At 42.1% G+C, this 19,922-nt stretch overlaps 1 protein-coding gene across 2 annotated transcripts in view; it reads right to left on the minus strand.

Moving 5' to 3' along the window:
- Positions 1 to 19,922, minus strand: part of CEP83 (centrosomal protein 83) — a 94,009-nt gene that overhangs the window by 42,449 nt on the left and 31,638 nt on the right. For both annotated transcript variants that reach the window (XR_009550878.1, XM_060195545.1), the window contains exons 4-7: positions 16,685 to 16,777; positions 14,600 to 14,731; positions 7,608 to 7,859; positions 1,316 to 1,447 (exon numbers count right to left, since the gene is read on the minus strand). Coding sequence is in view for 1 of the 2 variants with exons in the window: in XM_060195545.1 (XP_060051528.1) it covers positions 1,316 to 1,447; positions 7,608 to 7,859; positions 14,600 to 14,731; positions 16,685 to 16,777 (609 nt within the window). In the remaining variant the exon portion in view is untranslated. The remainder of the gene's footprint in view (positions 1 to 1,315; positions 1,448 to 7,607; positions 7,860 to 14,599; positions 14,732 to 16,684; positions 16,778 to 19,922) is intronic.

A 19,922-nucleotide genomic window follows, 5' to 3' on the forward strand; every position in this document is an offset into this window, starting at 1 on the left:
TGCTATTCAACAACAATGACATCAATAATAACTACAACAATAAAAACAATAAGGGCAACAAAAAATGAATAAATAAATAAAATTTAAAAAAAAGATAGCCTAAGGGCTAGGGATTTCTCTCAGTGACAGGGTGATTACTTCACACAGATAAAGCCTCAGGATTGATCCCTGGCACCACAATTCCCACATTTTTCCTTAATAAAAGTAACAAATGCCTATTGTGTGATTGGCACTAACGCACTAATTTAAAAAGACACTGATCATCTGTGTATCAGCACTGTTTTAAGGGCCAGAGATCTATCAATAATGAAAGCTGTGTCCTTATTCTCTTAGAGCTAACGTTTTGTTAAGGGAAAGGAGGTGAGAGAGAATAGGGAAAGCAAAAATATAGAAATATGTCTGATGAGGCCAGGCAGTGGTGCAGCAGGTCAAGCACACAGAGTACGAAGAGCAAGGATCCTGGTTGGAGCCCCCGGCTCCCCACCTGCAGGTCCCCACAAGCAGTGAAGCAGGTCTGCAGTTGTCTGTCTTTCTCTCCCCCACCTCCCCCTCCTCTCTCAATTTCACTGTCCTATCCAATAAAAAAAAAAAAAAATGGCCACTTACGAGACAAAGAGAGAGAGAGAGAGAGAAGGAAATATGTCTGATGGTGATAAGAGCTATGAAGAAAAAGAACAATAAATTAGGAGAGGGAGAGAGCGAATAAAGCAGAGGGACAGTGGACATAGTGTCTTACAACATGAAAACACAGTCAACGACTGCCACCTCTCCAGATTCAAAGGAGGTCTCGAAACTTTACATCAGTCTCAACCTGACGCTGTTGACTGGCTACGGAAGAAGGGCAAACGCTAGAAGAAGAAGAAAACACAGTCATTCTGACATGACAGCACCTGAAAAAAGGGGAAGGAACAATCTATAAGACAAACAAGTACACAGAGGCCCCAGCCAAGTGGCTGCAGCAGAACTGGACTTGCCCAAAGAAGAGGGAGCCCAATGAGGCTGAAGCACTAACAGCAGGAAACAACTGGAGGAGGCTTTCAAAAGATCAAGGGCTCTGAATGGTGGGAAGCACAGAGCCACTGTAAAAACTGAGCCAAGAGAGATTAGGCACGGGATGTGTACAGTCACACAGATGTGGCAAGAAGTTGCTTAGCAGGCAGTGTAAGCCATTAACCTCTCACAGTATATGTGTATCTTTCTAAAACGGTTCAGTGATAGAATAAAGAGTTTCACGGAGAAATTTCAACGAAAACTCTTCTGTCAGTCTAGGGCAGGGAAACTTTTCAAGAATGGAGTAAAACATGAGGTGACTTACTTGACTGGTCAAGGCATTTATTTCCCGTTCAGCTTTATGCACTTTAGTGATCAGAGCCGTGTTTTGTTCATTGCTTGATCGGAGCTCTTTTTCCAAGCGTTCAGCTTGTAGTTTAGTTGACTGTTTTTCAGCCTTTTATTAAAATAAAATATTTTCAAATTTCTAAATGATTTTTCACAGTAATATAAAAATAAATACTATTTAAAATGCACAAAAATCATTTAAACTTCAACAACATTAACATTTGGCACTGTGGCAAGAGTTTTAGCAAAATAAATAGTAGAATTTCACTGGAAAATAGCTGCTTAAGAAATAAATAACTGGGAACTTCTGGAGGCAGGGCTACAGAGCAGCAGCAGCTGTGTTTCTCTCGGCCCCTCTCCCAGGTCAACTAGGAACACCAAAGGAGACCACCTGGGACCACAACCAGACAGAACTGGATCGACTTCCGGAGCCCACCAGATCACCGGTGAGTGCAAACACCTGTGGCTAATGAAATTGAAACAGTTATCAAAACCTTTCCAAAAATAAAAGTCCTGGACCAGATGGTTTTACAAATGAATTCTACAAAACCTTCAAAGAAGAACTAATACCTCTATTTTTAAAAGTCTTCCAGAAGATTGAAGACACTGGAATACTCCCTGCCAGCTTCTATGAAGCAAACATCACTCTGATAGCAAAAGCAGACAGGGACACAACCAAAAAAGAAAACTACAGACCAATATCTCTGATGAACATGGATGCGAAAATATTGAACAAAATTCTAGCCAACCGGATACAGCAGTATATCAAAAAGACTGTTTATGAAGACAAAGTAGGGTTTATCCCAGGGATGCAAGGTTGGTTTAATATATGTAAATCAGTCAACGTGATCCACCACATCAACAAAAGCAAGACCAAAAATCACATAGTCATATCAATAGATGCAGAGAAAGCCTTTGACAAAATACAACATTTCTTTATGACCAAAACGCTACAAAAAATGGGAATAGATGGAAAATTCCTCAAGATAATGGAGTCTATATATAGCAAACCTACAGCCAACATCATACTCTATGGTGAAAAACTGGAAGCATTTCCCCTCAGATCAGGTACTAGACAGGGCTGTCCACTATCACCATTACTATTCAACACAGTGTTGGAAGTTCTTGCCATAGCAATCAGGCAGGAGCAAGGAATTCGAGGCATACAGATTGGAAGAGAAGAAGTCAAACTCTCCCTATTTGCAGATGACATGATAGTATACATAGAAAACCCTAAGGAATCCAGTAAGAAGCTTTTCGAAATCATCAGGCAACACAGGAAGGTGTCAGGCTACAAAATTTAACATTCAAAAGTCAGTGGCATTCCTCTATGCAAACACTAAGAAGAAGATGAAATTCAGAAATCAATTCCTTTTACTATAACAACAAAAGCAATAAAATATCTAGGAGTAAACCTAATCAAATAAGTGAAAGACTTGTGTACTGAAAATTATGAGTCATTACTAAGGGAAACTGAAAAAGACACAAAGAAGTGGAAAGATATTCCATGTTCATGGGTTGGCAGAATTAACATCATCAAAATGAATAGACTATCCAGAGCTATATACAAATTTAATGTTATCCCCATCAAGACCCCAACCACATTTCTTAGGAGAATAGAACAAATGCTACAAATGTTTATCTGGAACCAGAAAAGACCTAGAATTACCAAAAAAAAAAAAAAAATCTTAAGAAAAAAGAACAGAGCTGGAGGCATCACACTCCCAGATCTCAAATTGCATTATAGGGCATTGTTATCAAAACTGCTTGGTACTGGAACATGAATAAATACACTGAGTAGTGGAATAGAATTGAGAGTCCAGAAGTAAGCCCCCGCACCTATGGACATCTAATCTTTGACAAAGGTGCCATGACTATGAAATGGGAAAACAGAGTCTCTTCAACAAATGATGTTGGAAAAAATGGGTTGAAACATGCAGAAGAATGAAACTGTACCACTATATTTCACCAAATACAAAAGTAAATTCTAAATGGATCAAGAACTTGGATGTTAGACCAGAAATTATCAGATATTTAGTAAAAAATATTGACAGAACTCTTTTCCGCATAAATGTTAAAGACATCTTCAATGAAACGAATCCAATTACAAAGAAGACTAAGGCAAGCATCAACCTATGGGACTAAATCAATTTAAAAACCTTCTGCACAGCAAAAGAAACCAATTCCCAAACCAAGAGACCTCTGACAGAATGGGAGAAGATCTTTACATGCCATACATCAGACAAGAAGCTAATAACTAAAATATATAAAGCACTTGCCAAACTCAACCACAAAAACACAAATAACCCCATTCAAAAAATGGGGAGAGGAGATGGACAAAATATTCACCAAAGAAGAGATCCAAAAGGCTGAGAAACACATGAAAAAATGCTCCAACTCTTTGATTGACAGAGAAATGCAAATAAAGACAACAGTGAGATACCACTTCACTCCTGTGAGAATGTCACACATCAGAAAAGGTAACAGCAGCAAATGCTGGAGAGGGTGTGGGGTCAAAGGAACCCTCCTGCACTGCTGGTGGGAATATCAATTGGTCCAGCCTCTGTGGAGAGCAGTGTGGAGAACTCTCAGAAGGCTAGAAATGGACCTACCCTATGATCCTACAATTCCTCTCCTTGGGATAGAGCCTAAGGAACCCAACACATCCATCCAAAAAGATCTGAGTACACCTATGTTCTTAGCAGCACAATTTGTAATAGCCAAAACCTGGAAGCAACCCAGGTGGCCAACAACAGATGAGTGGCTGAGCAAGTTGTGCTATATATACACAATGGAATACTACTCAGCTATTAAAAACAGTGACTTCACTGTTTTCAGCCGATCTTGGATGGACCTTGAAAAACTCAGGTTAAGTGAAATAAGTCAGAAACTGAAGGATGAATATTGGACGATCTCACTCTCAGGCAGAAGTTGAAAAACAAGATCAGAAGAGCAAACACAAGTAGAACCTGAACTGGAATTGGCGTATTGCACCAAAGTAAAAGACTCTGGGGTCGGTGGGGGGGGGAGAATACAGGTCCAAAAAGGATGACAGAGGACCTAGTGGGGGTTGTACTGTTATATGGAAAACTGGGAAATGTTATGCATGTACAAAGTATTATAATTACTGTTGAATGTAAAACATTAATTCCCCAATAAAGAAATTTAAAAAAAAAAAGAAATAAGTGCATGGGGAGTCAGGAGGTAGCACAGTGGGTTAAGCGCAGGTGGTGCAAAGTGCAAGGAACAGCATGAGGACTAAGGTTTGAGCCCCCGGCTCCCCACCTGCAGGGGGGGTCGCTTCACAAGTGGTGAAGCAGTTCTGCAGGTGTCTGTCTTTCTCTCCCCCTCTCTGTCTTCCCCTCCTCTCTCCATTTCTCTGTCCTATTTTACAACGACATCAGTAACAACGACAACTACAGCAATAAAAAATTTTTAAAAAAGGGCGGGGGTCGGGCCGTGGCGCAGCGGGTTAAGCGCATGTGGTGCAAAGTGCAAGGATCAGTATAAGGATCCCGGTTCGAACCCCCAGCTTCACACCTGCAGGGGAGTCGCTTCACAGGCGGTGAAGCAGGTCTGCAGGTGTCTGTCTTTCTCTCTCCCTGTCTGTCTTCCCCTCCCCTCTCCATTTCTCTCTGTCCTGTCCAACAACGAATGACATCAACAACAACAATAACCACACCAAGGCTACAACAACAAGGGCAACAAAAGGGGGAAAAATGGCCTCCAGGAGCAGTGGATTCATGATGCAGGCACTAAACCCCAGCAATAACCCTGGCGGAAAAAAAAAACAAAAAACAAGGGCAGCAAAAGGGAATAAGTAAATATTTAAAAAAAAAAAAAAAACAGAAACAAATAACCAAGATATTTAGAGAAACACATCAAGCACCACCAATAAAATAAAGTTCACATGCTTTTCTCATGAATTTACACGATGCATTTACACGATGCCCAGTCACCCTTCTTATTTATGTTATTAACCAACAGTTTAATGTGAGGAAGCAGGATGCACAAGGGAGAGCAGCGTGGACTCAACAAGAGCTAAGAAGTCCAGGTGGAAGCAGCTGCAAAGTTCTTGCTGGGACAGCATGGTAAAGGCACAGGGAGGGGAGACTACCTTACCCAGTCACCCTCCCTGCCCAGGTGAACCTCCCACTGAGAACACAGCAAAGGAGAGGGGACACCGCTTCTCCCTGCTGACACTAATCCCACAAACAGCTTGGAAGATTAAGCGAGCAGCATACATTCCATGCAGAGGGAAGACAAGAGCTCACTTACAGTAGTGAAGACTGAAATTTAGAAACAGTTATTTTTAAAGTATATGTATAAATTCCAGATAGTTAATATAGTCTTAGAAATTACGAGCAAAGAGCTCAACACTTCCTGATCTCATACTATATATAAGACTCTTACTAAGGTATGTAAATTGTTAAAAAAAAAAAAAAACTCCCTGGTAAATAATACTCTTTAGGGGAAGAAATTAATTTTTTTTAAAGGATAAACTGTAATTCAACCAATAATCAGGAGGAGGAAAGAGCTATTTTCCTCAAATCTACGGTGATGCTCTCTGGGCCTAATATAGGCAAACAGTTGAAGACAACGCTTTCTGCCTTGTGCTTGTGGTTCAACTAATCAAGCAGAAGATAAAATACAAGCTACTTGGAAGATGCCACAAATGAACCACTCGCCTTTTTGTCATCATTCAGCTTGTTCAGAAAATAAATAATCACTCTGAATGACCTCAACGGGGACTCCACGCAAGGACCCACACACTGTATGCGACTCCAACTATCCCACTGATCTGCCAAGGGTGAATGTGCGCCGTGTGCGAGGTGATCGGGAACACCTCCTTCTGACCCGCCTGTAGGCCTAGCATGCTGACAGCTCCAGTTCAGAAGAACATCAAATACTGCCAGAAGTTGTATTCTTATTCTAAAAGAAAGTTACAAAATGACTTCTACTCATCAAAACAGTAATTTGCCAGTTTCTTAACTGGGAAGAACCACCACCATTTTGACAGTGAATATTAAATTTTAACCATCCTTCCCTGCAACCTAAATCATCTCGTAACTGTTTTGGAATACACACACACACAGACACACACAAACACACAAACACACACACACACACACACACACACTTTGGGCTGTTCAAAATAAATCAGAACAATTAAAATATGTTCAGTGATAAATACTAAGAAGTAAGAGGACTGCGTATATCTTAACAATGGCAGAGGAGCCCACATCATGCTGCGTAGGCACGCACAAATATTTTGAGTTGAAGATATCTGACTCAACAGGCCCAGGAAAAGTTCCGTTTTCACTTAACTTCTCTGATCTGCTTAAAAGTACAACTTCTTAAAAGTATTTAACTGTCAAAAACCCCATTCCCAGGGGTTTCACAATCAGAAACGACGACTTCTACTATAGAAGACATGAAGTCTGAATCAAGATTTAAAAACAAAGAACACCTACAAACATTGTCATAAAACTGCCATCTTCCTCACCTGTCTCCTAGTGGCCCATTCGCTGTTCCCAAAAGATACATTTTCCCAATAATGCCAATCTCCTTCCTCGATTAAATTTTAATCACCTCCTTGAGTCACATTTTTCTGTGAACTTCCATATATATGAATTTTTTTTTAATGTCTTTTCTTTGCTTGTCTATCAGCCTAACTCACAATCCAAACCCCTTAGTCTGAGGACAGAAGGAAAGTGTTTCCAACACAGAAACCAAACTACTTTTTACTAGAGGCCAGTAGGAGAATCAGCCTGGTGCTAGCAACGGTTCTGTCTCCGATCAACTTGGAAATCTTCATCAGGAGCCAACCTGAATCTTACTATCTAGCAAGAGCTGTCAAAAGGTATGTTAGTGTACTTTTTTTAAAAAAAAATAGGTCAATGCAGCATATTTTAAGATCTCAAATTGCCACGGAAGGGAGCTGTCCCTTCTAATTTAAGGTTACTTCTAATCTTCATAAATTCGAATGTTTTGGAATATTTTACTCATGGGCATTCTAAGAGTTAAGTCATTTCAGACAGCTGACTTGATTCCCAGAGAATAAACAATCCCTTTGTAAATGTAGTGGCATAGCTATTGCTTAGGAATCAACAGTTGTTTTACAAAAAGAATATATCCTCTTGAGATTCCACAAATGCGTCAGCATTAGACGGGTGAGCATACATTAGTGCTCTCGAAGTCAACGGCTTGTCAACTGCACTGTCAGAAAAAGCAGGCCATATTCTAGCGGGAAGCAATTAAAACCTTACCTCCAGGGATCTGACGGTAGCCTGCATCTCAGCCAACTGCCGCACCTGGACTCTCTGGACACTTTCTACTTGAGCACCAGAATTCTCTTTCTCGGCCCTGAGTTCTGCTACTTCAGCCTCTAAGCCTTTTAATTTCTGACACAAATGAACTTTTTCTCGAACCAGTTGCTCTATCCGTTTGCTGTCTCTCGTGGGATCAACACTAAGCAGTTGGTGACGTAGTTCTTCTTTGTCTTTCTCCAGTGCTGCAATCTAATAATAATTTGAAAGAAAGCATACAAGCTTAAATCACTGGATTTGGCAGTCACAAACATGCTTTACAAGTCAGTAAGTTAAAGAGTTGCATGATATGACAATGAAAACTCATGTGGTGAAGTCCACAATATTCGCTTTTGAAGATTTATCTCTATGGAGGTAATGGCTTGCCAGGCTACGTGGACACAAGGCCACCCCCACATCAAGGTGCCAGTGCCCTCCCACTGACGTTCATTAGTAACGTGTCAACCGAAAGCACGTCCCTTCATCTATTTTCTACCTCTCCATGATGTCTAGCACAGAAAATCAATCAATTGCTGGCTAAAACTCAAAGGTATAAATACCATAAAATCACTGTAAAAATGTAAAGTATTTTTAAATTCATCGGAACATCGTAGCAGCTATTATCAGACCACCAAACTCTGTTGGGTACTAAGCTTTCCTGCCTACGATAGTAACTCTCAGGCTGTCTGCAGTCAAACATTTAGTTCTAGGTAACCTGATCCACAGAACCAAAGCTGCATGTCTGTAACTACAAATGTGATAGGTGAGAGAGCTTTGACATGACAGTCGAGAATTTAAGACTTCAAATGGCTTCCTAACCTCTATGGCACTTCAGAGGCCTCTTATCTCTAGGAATAATGGAGCCAAGTAATCAGGGTAAAACCCTTTGCTGTTCCCAATGACCTACCCCCACCCCCACCAAGCTGTTAACAAGAATGGCTCCTCTCTGCACACATGGGGCTTCCTCTGATGATTTCACTGAAAGCACTCCGCCGTCTATGGTGTACCGGGTTAAGGGCATGAGCTACCATGCACACAGACTCAGGTTCCAGCCCCCAGCCCCCATATACAGGGGCCAAAGCTCCATGCACATGAAGCAATACTGCTGGAGTCTCTCACCCCACCCCTCTAAAGTCCTCTGTTCTATCGGATAAAATAAATACAATTTAAAGAAAGGTAACTCTGGCCACTGCCTGCAACACCACTAGAGGACATCTGCCATCAGGGGGAGCTTAGAAGGCTCACTCTAATCCAAAAGGACCTACACTAATACTCCAAAGCCTAGGGGAAGTGGCCCCAGAAACAGCTCGTACTGCTATAAATGACTCTAAGGAGTCCGAGCCCTCTATCTCAACACAGAGCCTAATTTTTCTCATCTGTGAAATGAGGGATTAGGCTGCAGCCCTGCTCAGATCCCTCTCGGTTTTAAAATGCAGGGACTCAAATTTGGTTTGGGGACACGATGAATGCACAATAAAAGGAGAATGCACGAAACAGGCGAATACTTCTTTTCCTACCAAATTCATCCTAGAAGGTAGCTGTACAATTCAGAAGGAAGCCCTCACAAGTGCAATTATGCAAGGACATTTTTCACTCTGAATTAATCACAATGAAGGGCTTATCTTGAAGATACCAGTTAGCTTTTCATGAAATAATTCAAACCGTCTTTTTTTTTTTCTTTTTTTTGCCACCAGGGTTATCACTAGGGGTTGGTATCTGCATGACTTTACCACTCCTGCAGAACTAGACAGAGTATGGGGGGGGGGGGGGAGACAGAGACAGAGCGTGAGAGAGCGAGCGTGCTATATAAGCAACTATACTGCTTCTTCCTACAGGCATTACCATGTGGCGGCCTAGGGCTTGAGCCCAGTAATGTGAGCCACCTCCCTGAGCCCTTGATATATTTTTAAGCAGCACTTATTTATAGGAGAGAGCAATCAGGGGTCTGCTCTAACACACGGGAAGCAAGGAATCAAACCTTGGGCCCGCGGTGTGTCAAGCCTGCGCTTCAAGGCTGCTCAAGTTCATTCAGCCTTGATGTTCCATGTTGCATGTCCAGCTCATTTAGTCAGGTTCAGACAACGATGTCCGTTACTAAGTGCTTCTGGCCACATGAACCAAGCACCGAGCGCTGAGCTATGTGACCTTCATATAAACATCACACTTACTGATTTCTATTGTGTTCTTCATTTTATGTAAGTCGGTCAGTGTGCTTGATGACCATGTTTCCTATGTTGCTGTTTTCCTCAGTAGTTCTGAAAGGGGTCTGTGAATGGCTGGAGCTATGAGACTGAGCTAAGTAGTAACGGTTAGGCCAGAAGGAGACGCCACATTTCCAACTCCATAATCAGAGCTAGCAGATCATTCCTACCTAATCAGACCTTGCTTTCCGACTTCTCTACATAGCTCTTCACTCCAGCAACACATTTATGGAGTGTCTGTGTGCAGCTGTCTCAGGCAGTGAGGACACATCAGAGAACCTAGCATACAAGCCAATGGTCAAAACCTCGAGCCTCTGCTATCACATAAAGAAAGAATAGTCAACCACTGCTAAGGCGTCACTCTTGTGCCAGTCATCTGGGGACAGGCCTTTCTCTCCTTTCTCAGTCAGATCCACATGAGAGCTTCCAAATAACCTCAATCAATTGTTTGGTTTTTTGTTTGTTTGTTTTCATTTGTGTTCACAATCTTTTCCTAAAGGCTTGGCTTGAATATCTTTTATGACATTTACCCAAAATTGCCTTTATTACAGTTATCTCTACATTTATCTTACTGTCTACTAAAAGAAAAGCTAAGAAATAATGATTAAGCAATATTTTTAACTGTGGAAAGATACTTAACAGATCAGAAACTAGGAATAATTGTTGATCTTCTCAAAGGATGACGGCACCACTGTAATTCAGCTGGGAATGCAAAAGGAGTAAATAGTTCAGTCGCCCTTGGTACTTTAGGATTTGAGCGGTTTCCAGGGCACTCTAGGAGAGCAAAATCAATGAATTCTCAAGTTCCTTATACATGTAAGTACACCAACTTAAGTGCACATATCACCAAGCACAAGGACCTGGGTTCAAGTCCCCACCCCCGTCCTGCAGGTTCCCCCAATGATAACATCATGCATCTTTGTTTTCTGGAAGGCAATTCGATATAATTAGCTTCTCCTTCGTCATCTTAATCTTTTATTTACTGTTGGACAGAGACAGAGAGAAACTGAGGGGGGTGGGAGAGACAGAGAGGGAGAGATTCCATGTGAAGCTTTCCCCCTGCAGGTGGAGACCAGGGACTTAAGCCCAGGCCCTTTCACAGTGTGACACGTGCACTTAGGCAGGTGCATCACTGCCTACTTTTTTCTTCTTTTTGAAAAAAACAGATTCTACCTTGAAATCATCCCTTTGGAGTGTGGGATTAGATAGCATGATGGTTCTGCAAACAGACTCTCATGCCTGAGGCTCCAAAGTTCCAGGTTCAATGCCCCATACCACCATAAACCAGAGCTGAACAACGTTTTGGTAGAAAATATATAAACAAACAAACAAATAAATAAATAATAAACATACAAGAAATGCAAAGAACGGAATCATCCCTTTGGAGAGCTCTGAAATTATGAAATCAGTTTCCTTCATAATTACACAGATGTCCAGTGATTTATTTCACATTGGCTAAGTTATGACGGTACCTTTAGATCCGTATCACCTATGCTATCTAATTTGGGTAAAATTATTTACCAAATTGCCTTATTATTCTTTTGATGCAAGATCTATTGTGATTAGTTCTGCTTTTCACTGGAGAATTTCTGCTTTTTCTGTCAGTTCAGCTAAAGATCGATCAATTTTACTGATATTTTCCAAGGAACTAGCTCTCATTAACTTTATCTTACTGTTTATAATCTTGCTGTCTTCTAGTTTTACTATTAGTAATTTCCTCCCTTGGTTTTATGTTTTGTGAATCTTTTTGCATATTTTTTATTTATATTAATGAGGGAGATACAAGGAGGGGGGGGGAAGAGAGAGAGAGACCGACCAGAGCACTGCTCAGCTCTGGCTTATGATGGTGCTGGGGACTGAACCTGGGGGCTCAGAGCTTCACACAGGAGAGTCCTTTTGCTGAACCATTATGTTATTTCCCCAGCCCTTTGGTTTTATTTTTATCTTTTACTAGGCTTTCAAGACAAGATCTTATTTATGTGACTTCTCTCTTTTCTAATGCCTGCATTTATTATTTATGCATTTTTCTTTTTTTTTTTTTAATTTAAGAAAGCATTAATTAACAAAACCATAGGGTAGGAGGGGTACAACTCCACACAATTCCCACCACCCAATCTCCATATCCCACCCCTCCCCCGATAGCTTTCCCATTCTCTAGCCCTCTGGGAGCATGGACCCAGGGTCATTGTGGGATGCAGAAGGTGGAAGGTCTGGCTTCTGTCATTGCTTCCCCGCTGAACATGGGCGTTGACTGGTCGGTCCATACTCCCAGTCTGCCTCTCTCTTTCCCTAGTAGGGTGGGTCTCTGGGGAAGCTGAGCTCCAGGACATATTGGTGGGGTCTTCAGTCCAGGGAAATCTGGCCGGCATCAGCACTGCTGTGTCCCAAATGTCTTAGTAACACTGTCACTCAGGTCACCGAAGTTTTGAGGTTGCTCTTTTCACTGCAATTGCCCCTGGATCCTCGAGTCATCCAAGTGTATCAATTAGTTTCTGCGGATCTGAAGTCTTTGCTGCTACCTTTCTGGTACTGGGACCTAGTCTGTTTCTAAAATGTTTGAAGCATTAACTGCATAATTCAACTGTCTAAAGTCTGTTGAGGTTTATCTTATAGTTAAGATTATGCTCTGGGAGTCAGGCGGTAGCGCAGCGGGTTAAGCGCTGGTGGCACAAAGCGCAAGGACCGGCATAAGGATCCAGGTTTGAGCCCCGAGCTCCCTACTTGCAGGGGAGTCGCTTCACAGGCGGTGAAGCAGGTCTGCAGGTGTCTGTCTTTCTCTCCCCCTCTCTGTCTTCCCCTCCTCTCTCCATGTCTCTCTGTCCTATCCAACAACGACATCAGTAACAATAGCTACAACAATGAAAAACAACCAGGGCAACAAAAGGGAAAATAAATAAATATAAAAATAAATTTAAAAAAAGATTATGCTCTATATTGATGTGTGTTTAGGGGTTACCTGAAACGAATGTATGTAGGTGCTCTTACTAAGTGAAGTGTTCTATAAATGGTGATGGTACTGTGCCCTCTAGCCTCCATTTTCCTAGCTGTTCAACAGCTGAGGCAGAATGAAACTGTTAACTGTCTGTTTCTTCCTTAAGTGCTATAATTTTTTTTTAATTTTTTTTTAGATTTATTTATTGCCTTTTGTTACCCTTGTTGTTTCATTGTTGTAGTTATTATTGTTGTTCTTGATGTCATTGTTGTTGGATAGGACAGACAGAAATGGAGAGAGAAGGGGAAGACAGAGAGAGGGAGAGAAAGATAAGACACCTGCAGACCTGCTTCACCGCCTGTGAAGCGACTCCCCTACAGGTGGGGAGCCAGGGGCTCGAACCGGGATCCTTCCGCCTGTCTTTGTGCTTTGCGCCACATGCACTTAACCCACTGCACTACCGCCCGACTCCTAGTACTATAAATTTTTAGATTATGATTATGATTATTTTGCCTCCAGGGTTATCGCTGGGGCTCAGTGCCTGCACTACGAATCCACTGCTCATTTTTCCCACTTTGCTGCCGTTATTGCCCCTGTTGTTGTTGTTGTTGTTACAGTTGTCATTGCTGCTGCTGTTGTTGGATAGGACAGAGAGAAATCGAGAGATGGGAAAGACAGAGAAGAGGGGAAAAAAGACACCAGCAGACCTGCTTCATCGCTTGAAAGTGACCCCCTGCAGGTGGGGAGTCAGGGGCCCGAGCGGGGATCCTTACTCTGGTCTTTATACTTCGTGCCATGTGCACTTAACCAGCTGCACTACCACCTATCCCTCAGTACCGTAAATTTTTAACTTCATATTTTGCAGTTCCACGTAGTGTATGTTCATTCATTACTTCTATGGCTTCTTGATGAACTAAAATTTGTCTTAGATCTCTATCTCTAGTATTTTTCTTTGCTCTGCAGTCTATTTTAACTGGTGATCGTCATTCCTGGCTCTTGTAATTCATGTTTACATAAAGATCTTTCCCCAGCCTACTTACACAGTTGTTCTTAAAGACAGTAACTATATAATGAGATCTTTCATCTTTTAAATCAACTGTGCAAATGTCCTCAAGTCCTTTCTGTTTTAAGTTTGTTTTCTTCCAGGCCAGAGAGTCATCCTGGTTGTGGAGGTTCTAAAGAAAGGCAGCTATGACCAATCAAAAGTCCAAGGTAGCGAAGAGCAGACTAAACAGTGGGGGTGGGGTGAGGTGAGAGACACATAGAGTAACAGACGTCACAAACTATTTGGAGTGTCTAAATTCATGGGCACTGAAGACAGTGATGCTGTTACAAGATACAACAACAAAGTCTACTTCTTCAAAGTGAAAGGTACAGTCTTCGGTTTACCCATAATCCTTTGTTTATATCACTGGAAACAGGGTGCATGAGCGGACAGGGTGCTCTCCTGAATGCGCCTAGTTCCAAGGAGCACAGGAAAGACCAGGCAGCGGCACAGCCAGTGGAGAGCACACATTACTAAGAAACAAAGACGCCGGTGCTAAATAAAGCTGCAGAGAGAAATCTGACTCTGTAGTTAACTGACATGAGACTTTGCCTGTGACTATTCACCGATAACAAAAGAAGTAAAGAGAAAAAAACAATCAAAAGGAATATTCAAAGGAGACACACACACACACTGCTACAGAACAGGTGAAAAGTATGACAAATAGTTTACCTCTGATACATCTCAATTATGCACTCGACTATACGCTGGAGTTTATATAGAGTATGCAAGCATAAAATTTAACAACCTGGAAGACAACTAATACAATACTCACCTCTGATGCATACTTTATTTTTTCTTCTTCTAACATACGAGCAAATTCATCTTTCTGGTGTTCAAATTCTGATTTAAGAAATGTATATTCATAGCGAAGCTTATTATATTCAGATCTATACTTTTCCACTTCCTAAATTAAAGAGAGACTGAAATTGATCACAAATTTTAAGTGAAACTTGTACTTACTCCAACAATCACTTTTAGAAATATAAGTTTAGACTATATCATATTGAGAAATGTCCTAAAACTGAAAAATAAATTCACCAGGAGTGTAAATAAACTTTGGAGAAGTTCTCCGGGGCCAGGTGGCAGCGCAGCAGGTTAAGGACACATGGCACGAAGTGCAAGGACCAGCATGAGGATCTCGGTTCGAGCCACCAGCTCCCCACCTGCTGCAGAGGGGTCACTTCACAGGCGGTGAAGCAGGTGTGCAGGTGTCTATCTTTCTCTCCCGCTCTCTGTCTCCCCTCCTCTGTCGATTTCTCTGACATATCCAACAATAGTGATGATAACAATAAAATAAGATAGAAATAACAATAAGATAGATAAAATAAAATAACAACAACAGAGGCAACAAGAACAACAACAAAAAAAGTTCCACTGGCCAGTATCCTGCGGCAGCTCCCCCAGAAGAACACACCTATCACCAAACACAAGGAGCCAGGTTCCAGCCCCATCCCCAACTTCAGGGGGAAGCTTCCTGAATGGCAAAGTGTTGCCAGTGCCCCACTTTCTCTGTCCCTCTCTACTTTTCTCTGTCTCTATCAGAAAAGATAGTAAGAGGAAGAGAAAAGCCACCAGGAAGGAGGGAGCTGTGCAGGCCCTGAAGCCCAGCCATAATCTGGTGCCAAACAAGTAAATAAGTAAAAACCACACTAAACTCCCGAGGGAGAGCCCCGCTGGGCGGCGGCTCACACGGCAGAACACCTGTCACCTGTCACCAGTCACTGGTCACCATGCAGCAGGTGGATGTTCGCGCTGTAGGCCCCCATCTGCAAGGAGGGAGCATCTCGAGCAGTGGGGCAGTGCTTCGAGCGCTACTCCTCTTTCATCAAGAAGGAAAAGGGGAAACAGCCACCTGGAGGAAATGGAGCAGCCACACAGGCAAAGAGCCACAGGAATGACCTCGATGAGAAGAAAGCTGATATGATTTCCAAGTGTCGCAGTGACACAAACTACCACGGTATTAATCTTACATGTTTACTGACTCAATTTTGGCCTCTGAGTTTAATATTTACGAATGCAGCTTAACTGTCAGAATAGAGTAAATCATCGGTTTTGTAAGATTTGAAATGCCACCTTGAAGTCAGCTGACAGAAGAGCTGGCCATTCAGCAAAGATTTAAAAGATGAGCAAGTTGGGGTGGTGGGGTGCTGGGTAGTATGCTAGCTCCCCTGGCTTAAAGCTTCGGTCTCTGATCCTACTTAACTCAGCACCGCCCAGCCTGCAGGGCATGGGTTTAATCCCCACTGGTTCAGTCTTTTTGCTCCGCCCCCTCTCCTAGTCACCCTGATCTCCGCCAGTCTCTTTTCGCTCCACCCTCTCTACCTCACACCCTGTTTCCACCCTACTTGGCGAGTATATATACAAGCTGCTTTTCTGAGTGAAAACACTTGGAAATTGCTTTCCGGCTCCGAGAGTTCCAGAGTGCATCTCCGGCGACGTTAGCTCGGCACGAGTTCCTGATCCCTCTCCCACGCAGCAGCCTAGATCGGCTCCAGTCGAGTTCTCTCCAAGCCAGAGAGCGCGTGCTCGGGAAGAAGCCCCCTCAGGCTCTCCCGGCAGTGGGGGACAGAGAGAAAGACACATGGGAAGAGAGTGTCCAAGGCAGAATTAACAACTGGGAGCAAAGGCTCACCAATGCGCCATGTCTGGGATGCCAGAGAAAGTCCAAGGACAAGGGCGCTGGGCAGTAGGCAAAGCAGTCAGGAAGCATCGGAGTCTAATAATCAGGGGCAGCCTAGGAGGTGACTGTAAAGACGGAGGAAGCCGCAGAGCTGTGACAGGGTTTCTGAACTGAAGAAGCGTGGTTTTCCCAACCCCTGAAGGGTGATGCGTGGTTTCTTCTATGGAAAGTACTTACATCATCCAGATTCTTAAAACGCTCTCTCATTGGAGTCTCTATTTCCTTCTGTATTCGGGCTCTTAACAATTCCATACTTTGTGGAGATAATACCTAGTATATAGAAGAAAATAAAATTCTAAACTGTGAAGCAATGAGTATCAAAGATTCATCACATATAAAATCCTCTTAATTTCTGGCAACAAAATTTAACTCTCAGAGGTCTTCACTGTATACCTAATTTTACCATCACAGTTACATAACAGAACTGTCATTCAAATTAACACGTTCATAATCTCAACTTTAGGACCTCAGGTTTTCCAAAGTGAGGAATAATGACCATGTTGATCGTAAAAGTACGTCAAAGACGATGGCTGACAGTCTCTTTTCTAAAGCAAGCAAATAAAGGCAGAATAACTTAGCATATTACAGAGTTCTTCAGGGGCCGGGTGGTAAAGCGGGGCTGCAGGTGCCTCTCTGTCTCTCTCCCTATCACCCTCTTCCCTCTCAATTTCTGGCTGTCTCTATCCAATAAATAAAGATATAAATGTATATGGATTTCTTCAGACTCTTTTTTAATTAGAAAAGGATTTGACTCCAACCACCGAGACTAATTGAGGCTCCTCTCTGTTGTGCTCTCTTATTACAGAGCTTACACTTCAGTAAAGACTTGTGTGTCCGGAGTTGGTCTTTATTCACCCAGGTGTTCCCAACACTTCACACTAACGCCTGACACAGAAGAAGCATGCCATTATTTCAATGACTAAATGAACAAGTCGGGAAATACTGGTAAAACATATCTCCTTTGTATCCATCCCTATAAAATTAGAACATTTAAATCATTTGTTCACCAGTACTCTAAACAGTCTAAACACTTTTACTACATGAATACATTTACTACACAAAAAGCATCGCATAAAATACAATAGCCACAAAACCTACTATTCTAAACACTGTGCATGAGGTACAACACTACTTCATGTCCACACGGATTCTCCAATAAGGCTACATTACCGTCCTTTCTAACTGTGCGGTTAATGCCGGACAGCACAGTCATTGGCACATGGGCACAATTTCTCACCTCACCATGACAGGCGTCTTCAAAACACTCTCAGCCCCAATCAGGTCCATCATCCTGTACCAGGAGCTGAGAGCCTCCAGCCTAGGTTCCCCCACTCCCCATCCTCCTTCTCCAGACTTTGCTTGATGCAATACGCTCAAAAAGTCCAAGTCTCACTTATGTTTCCCCTTTCTAGTCTTAAGTTCTGGCCATGATTGAATCATGCCAAATTCTTCATTCATTCTGGTTTATCTCACTCAACAAGATTCCTTCAAGCTCCATTCAAGATGAGGTGAAGGTGACTTCGTCATTCTTAACGGCTGAGTAGTATTCCATTTCATATATATACCACAACTTTCTTAGCCACTCATCTGTTACTGGACACCTAGGCTGATTTTTATAGTCTGTGCTGCTCTGAACATAGGTATACACAGGACTCTCTGGAAGAATGTGTCTCTTTCCTTAGGTTCTATTCCCAGGAGAGGAATTGCTAAGTCATGAGGTAGGTCCATGTCTAGCCTACTGAGTCTTCTACAGAGCACAGTATAAAAGGGTTCCTTAAGCCCCACAACCCCTGCAGCATTTGCTTACTATCCTTTCTGATATGTGACCTTCTCACAGAATCTCCTGTTGTCTTTATTTGCATTTCTCTGATAATAGCTTGGAGAAATTTTCATATCTGTTGGCCCTTTGGAACTCTTCGTCGAATTTACTCTCCATATCCTCTCCCCACTTTTGTTGCTGAGTTTAGCAGGATTTTTCTATATTTTGGCTATTAGCCTTTTGACTGACGCATGGCATAAGATTTCACCCATTCAGTAAGGAGTTTATTTAGACAGTGGTTTCTTTTACCACTCACAAGCTTTTCAGTGTGTCACAGTCTCATTTTTCTTGTTTTTAATTACCACCAAAGTTAGCACTGACACTCAGGGCCACTACTCCCAGTGGCCTCTTTTTTCCTTTTTTTTTTTTTTCTTTCTGCTCTCTATTTAATAAGACAGAAATTGAAAGGGGTGCAGCAAATAGAAGCAAATAGAAAGGGGTGCAGCAAATAGAAGATAGACACCTGCAAACCTGCTTCACCACTCATGAAACCCACTGGTTTATTTTTGGTTTTGATTTCCTTGGAATGGATTTCAGTCACTGAACACTCCTTTAAGACTTAGATTGAAGATGAAGTTCTGTCAATGTCTTCCTCTAAATATTTGATGGGTTCTGGTTTAACATCCAAACACTTGATCCATTTGGATTTACTTTTGTGCATGGTGAGATGAAGTGGTTCAGTTCCATTCTTCTGTATATTTCAATTCCATTTCCCGACACCACTTGTTGAAGAGACTTTTATCAATTTAATATTTGGGGCAGTAGCCAGTGGAATAGCACTGAGAACCCAGAAATAAGTACCCATACCTAATGGACATCTAATTTTTGACAAAAGACACCAAAATATCATCCTTTTTCACAGAAATTACTGTATTGAATGAAGTGAAATTTTCTAAAAATCACCCCAAAAAGTTACAGGAAGTATCTTCCATAAATAGCTTGAACTCTTATGAGAAGTAGCTTGTACATGCAGATAACTAAAATTAGGCTTTCTTGGCAGGTATGGAAGAACAGGTTGAATATAGTAAGAATAGTATATCAAAGGAACAGAAAAACTGAAGCTTACATAAAACTTCAAATCCCCTAAGGAGAAAAGTGATCTGGAAAAGGTAGATGATACCACTGTGAGCACTACTATTTAGAATAGAATCTTGGTCCCTGTCTCAAGACACTATGACAGCCACCACCACACTAATGTTTCCAAATACTGCCTAGGAGGGTTCTTGGCTGGAAACAAAGGGAAAGGGGTGGAATACAGTGTAAGATTCATAGTCTTGCAAATTGCACATTATTAATTAGTACCACTTATCTACTTATTTATTTTACTAGTACCAGGGTTATCACTGAGGCTCAGTACTGGCACTATGAGTGCATAGCTCCACAGAGATGAAGCCTTTTACAGACACTGACCCAGTTATATATGGCCATTAAGTAAGAGGGAGATGTTGGGGAATTGTGAGGGTGTGGTTGAACTTGGAAGGGCTTGAGCCTGAGGGGTGTGTCAATCCTGTTAGTCTCTCTTTCCACGGAGAGGCTGAGCAAGGAAGGACAGTAGAACCCCAAAGGTGTGCCTCTTATCAGTCTCCCTGCCTCACA

The sequence above is a fragment of the Erinaceus europaeus genome, chromosome 7 (genome assembly GCF_950295315.1).
Source record: "Erinaceus europaeus chromosome 7, mEriEur2.1, whole genome shotgun sequence".
Taxonomy (NCBI): domain Eukaryota; kingdom Metazoa; phylum Chordata; class Mammalia; order Eulipotyphla; family Erinaceidae; genus Erinaceus; species Erinaceus europaeus.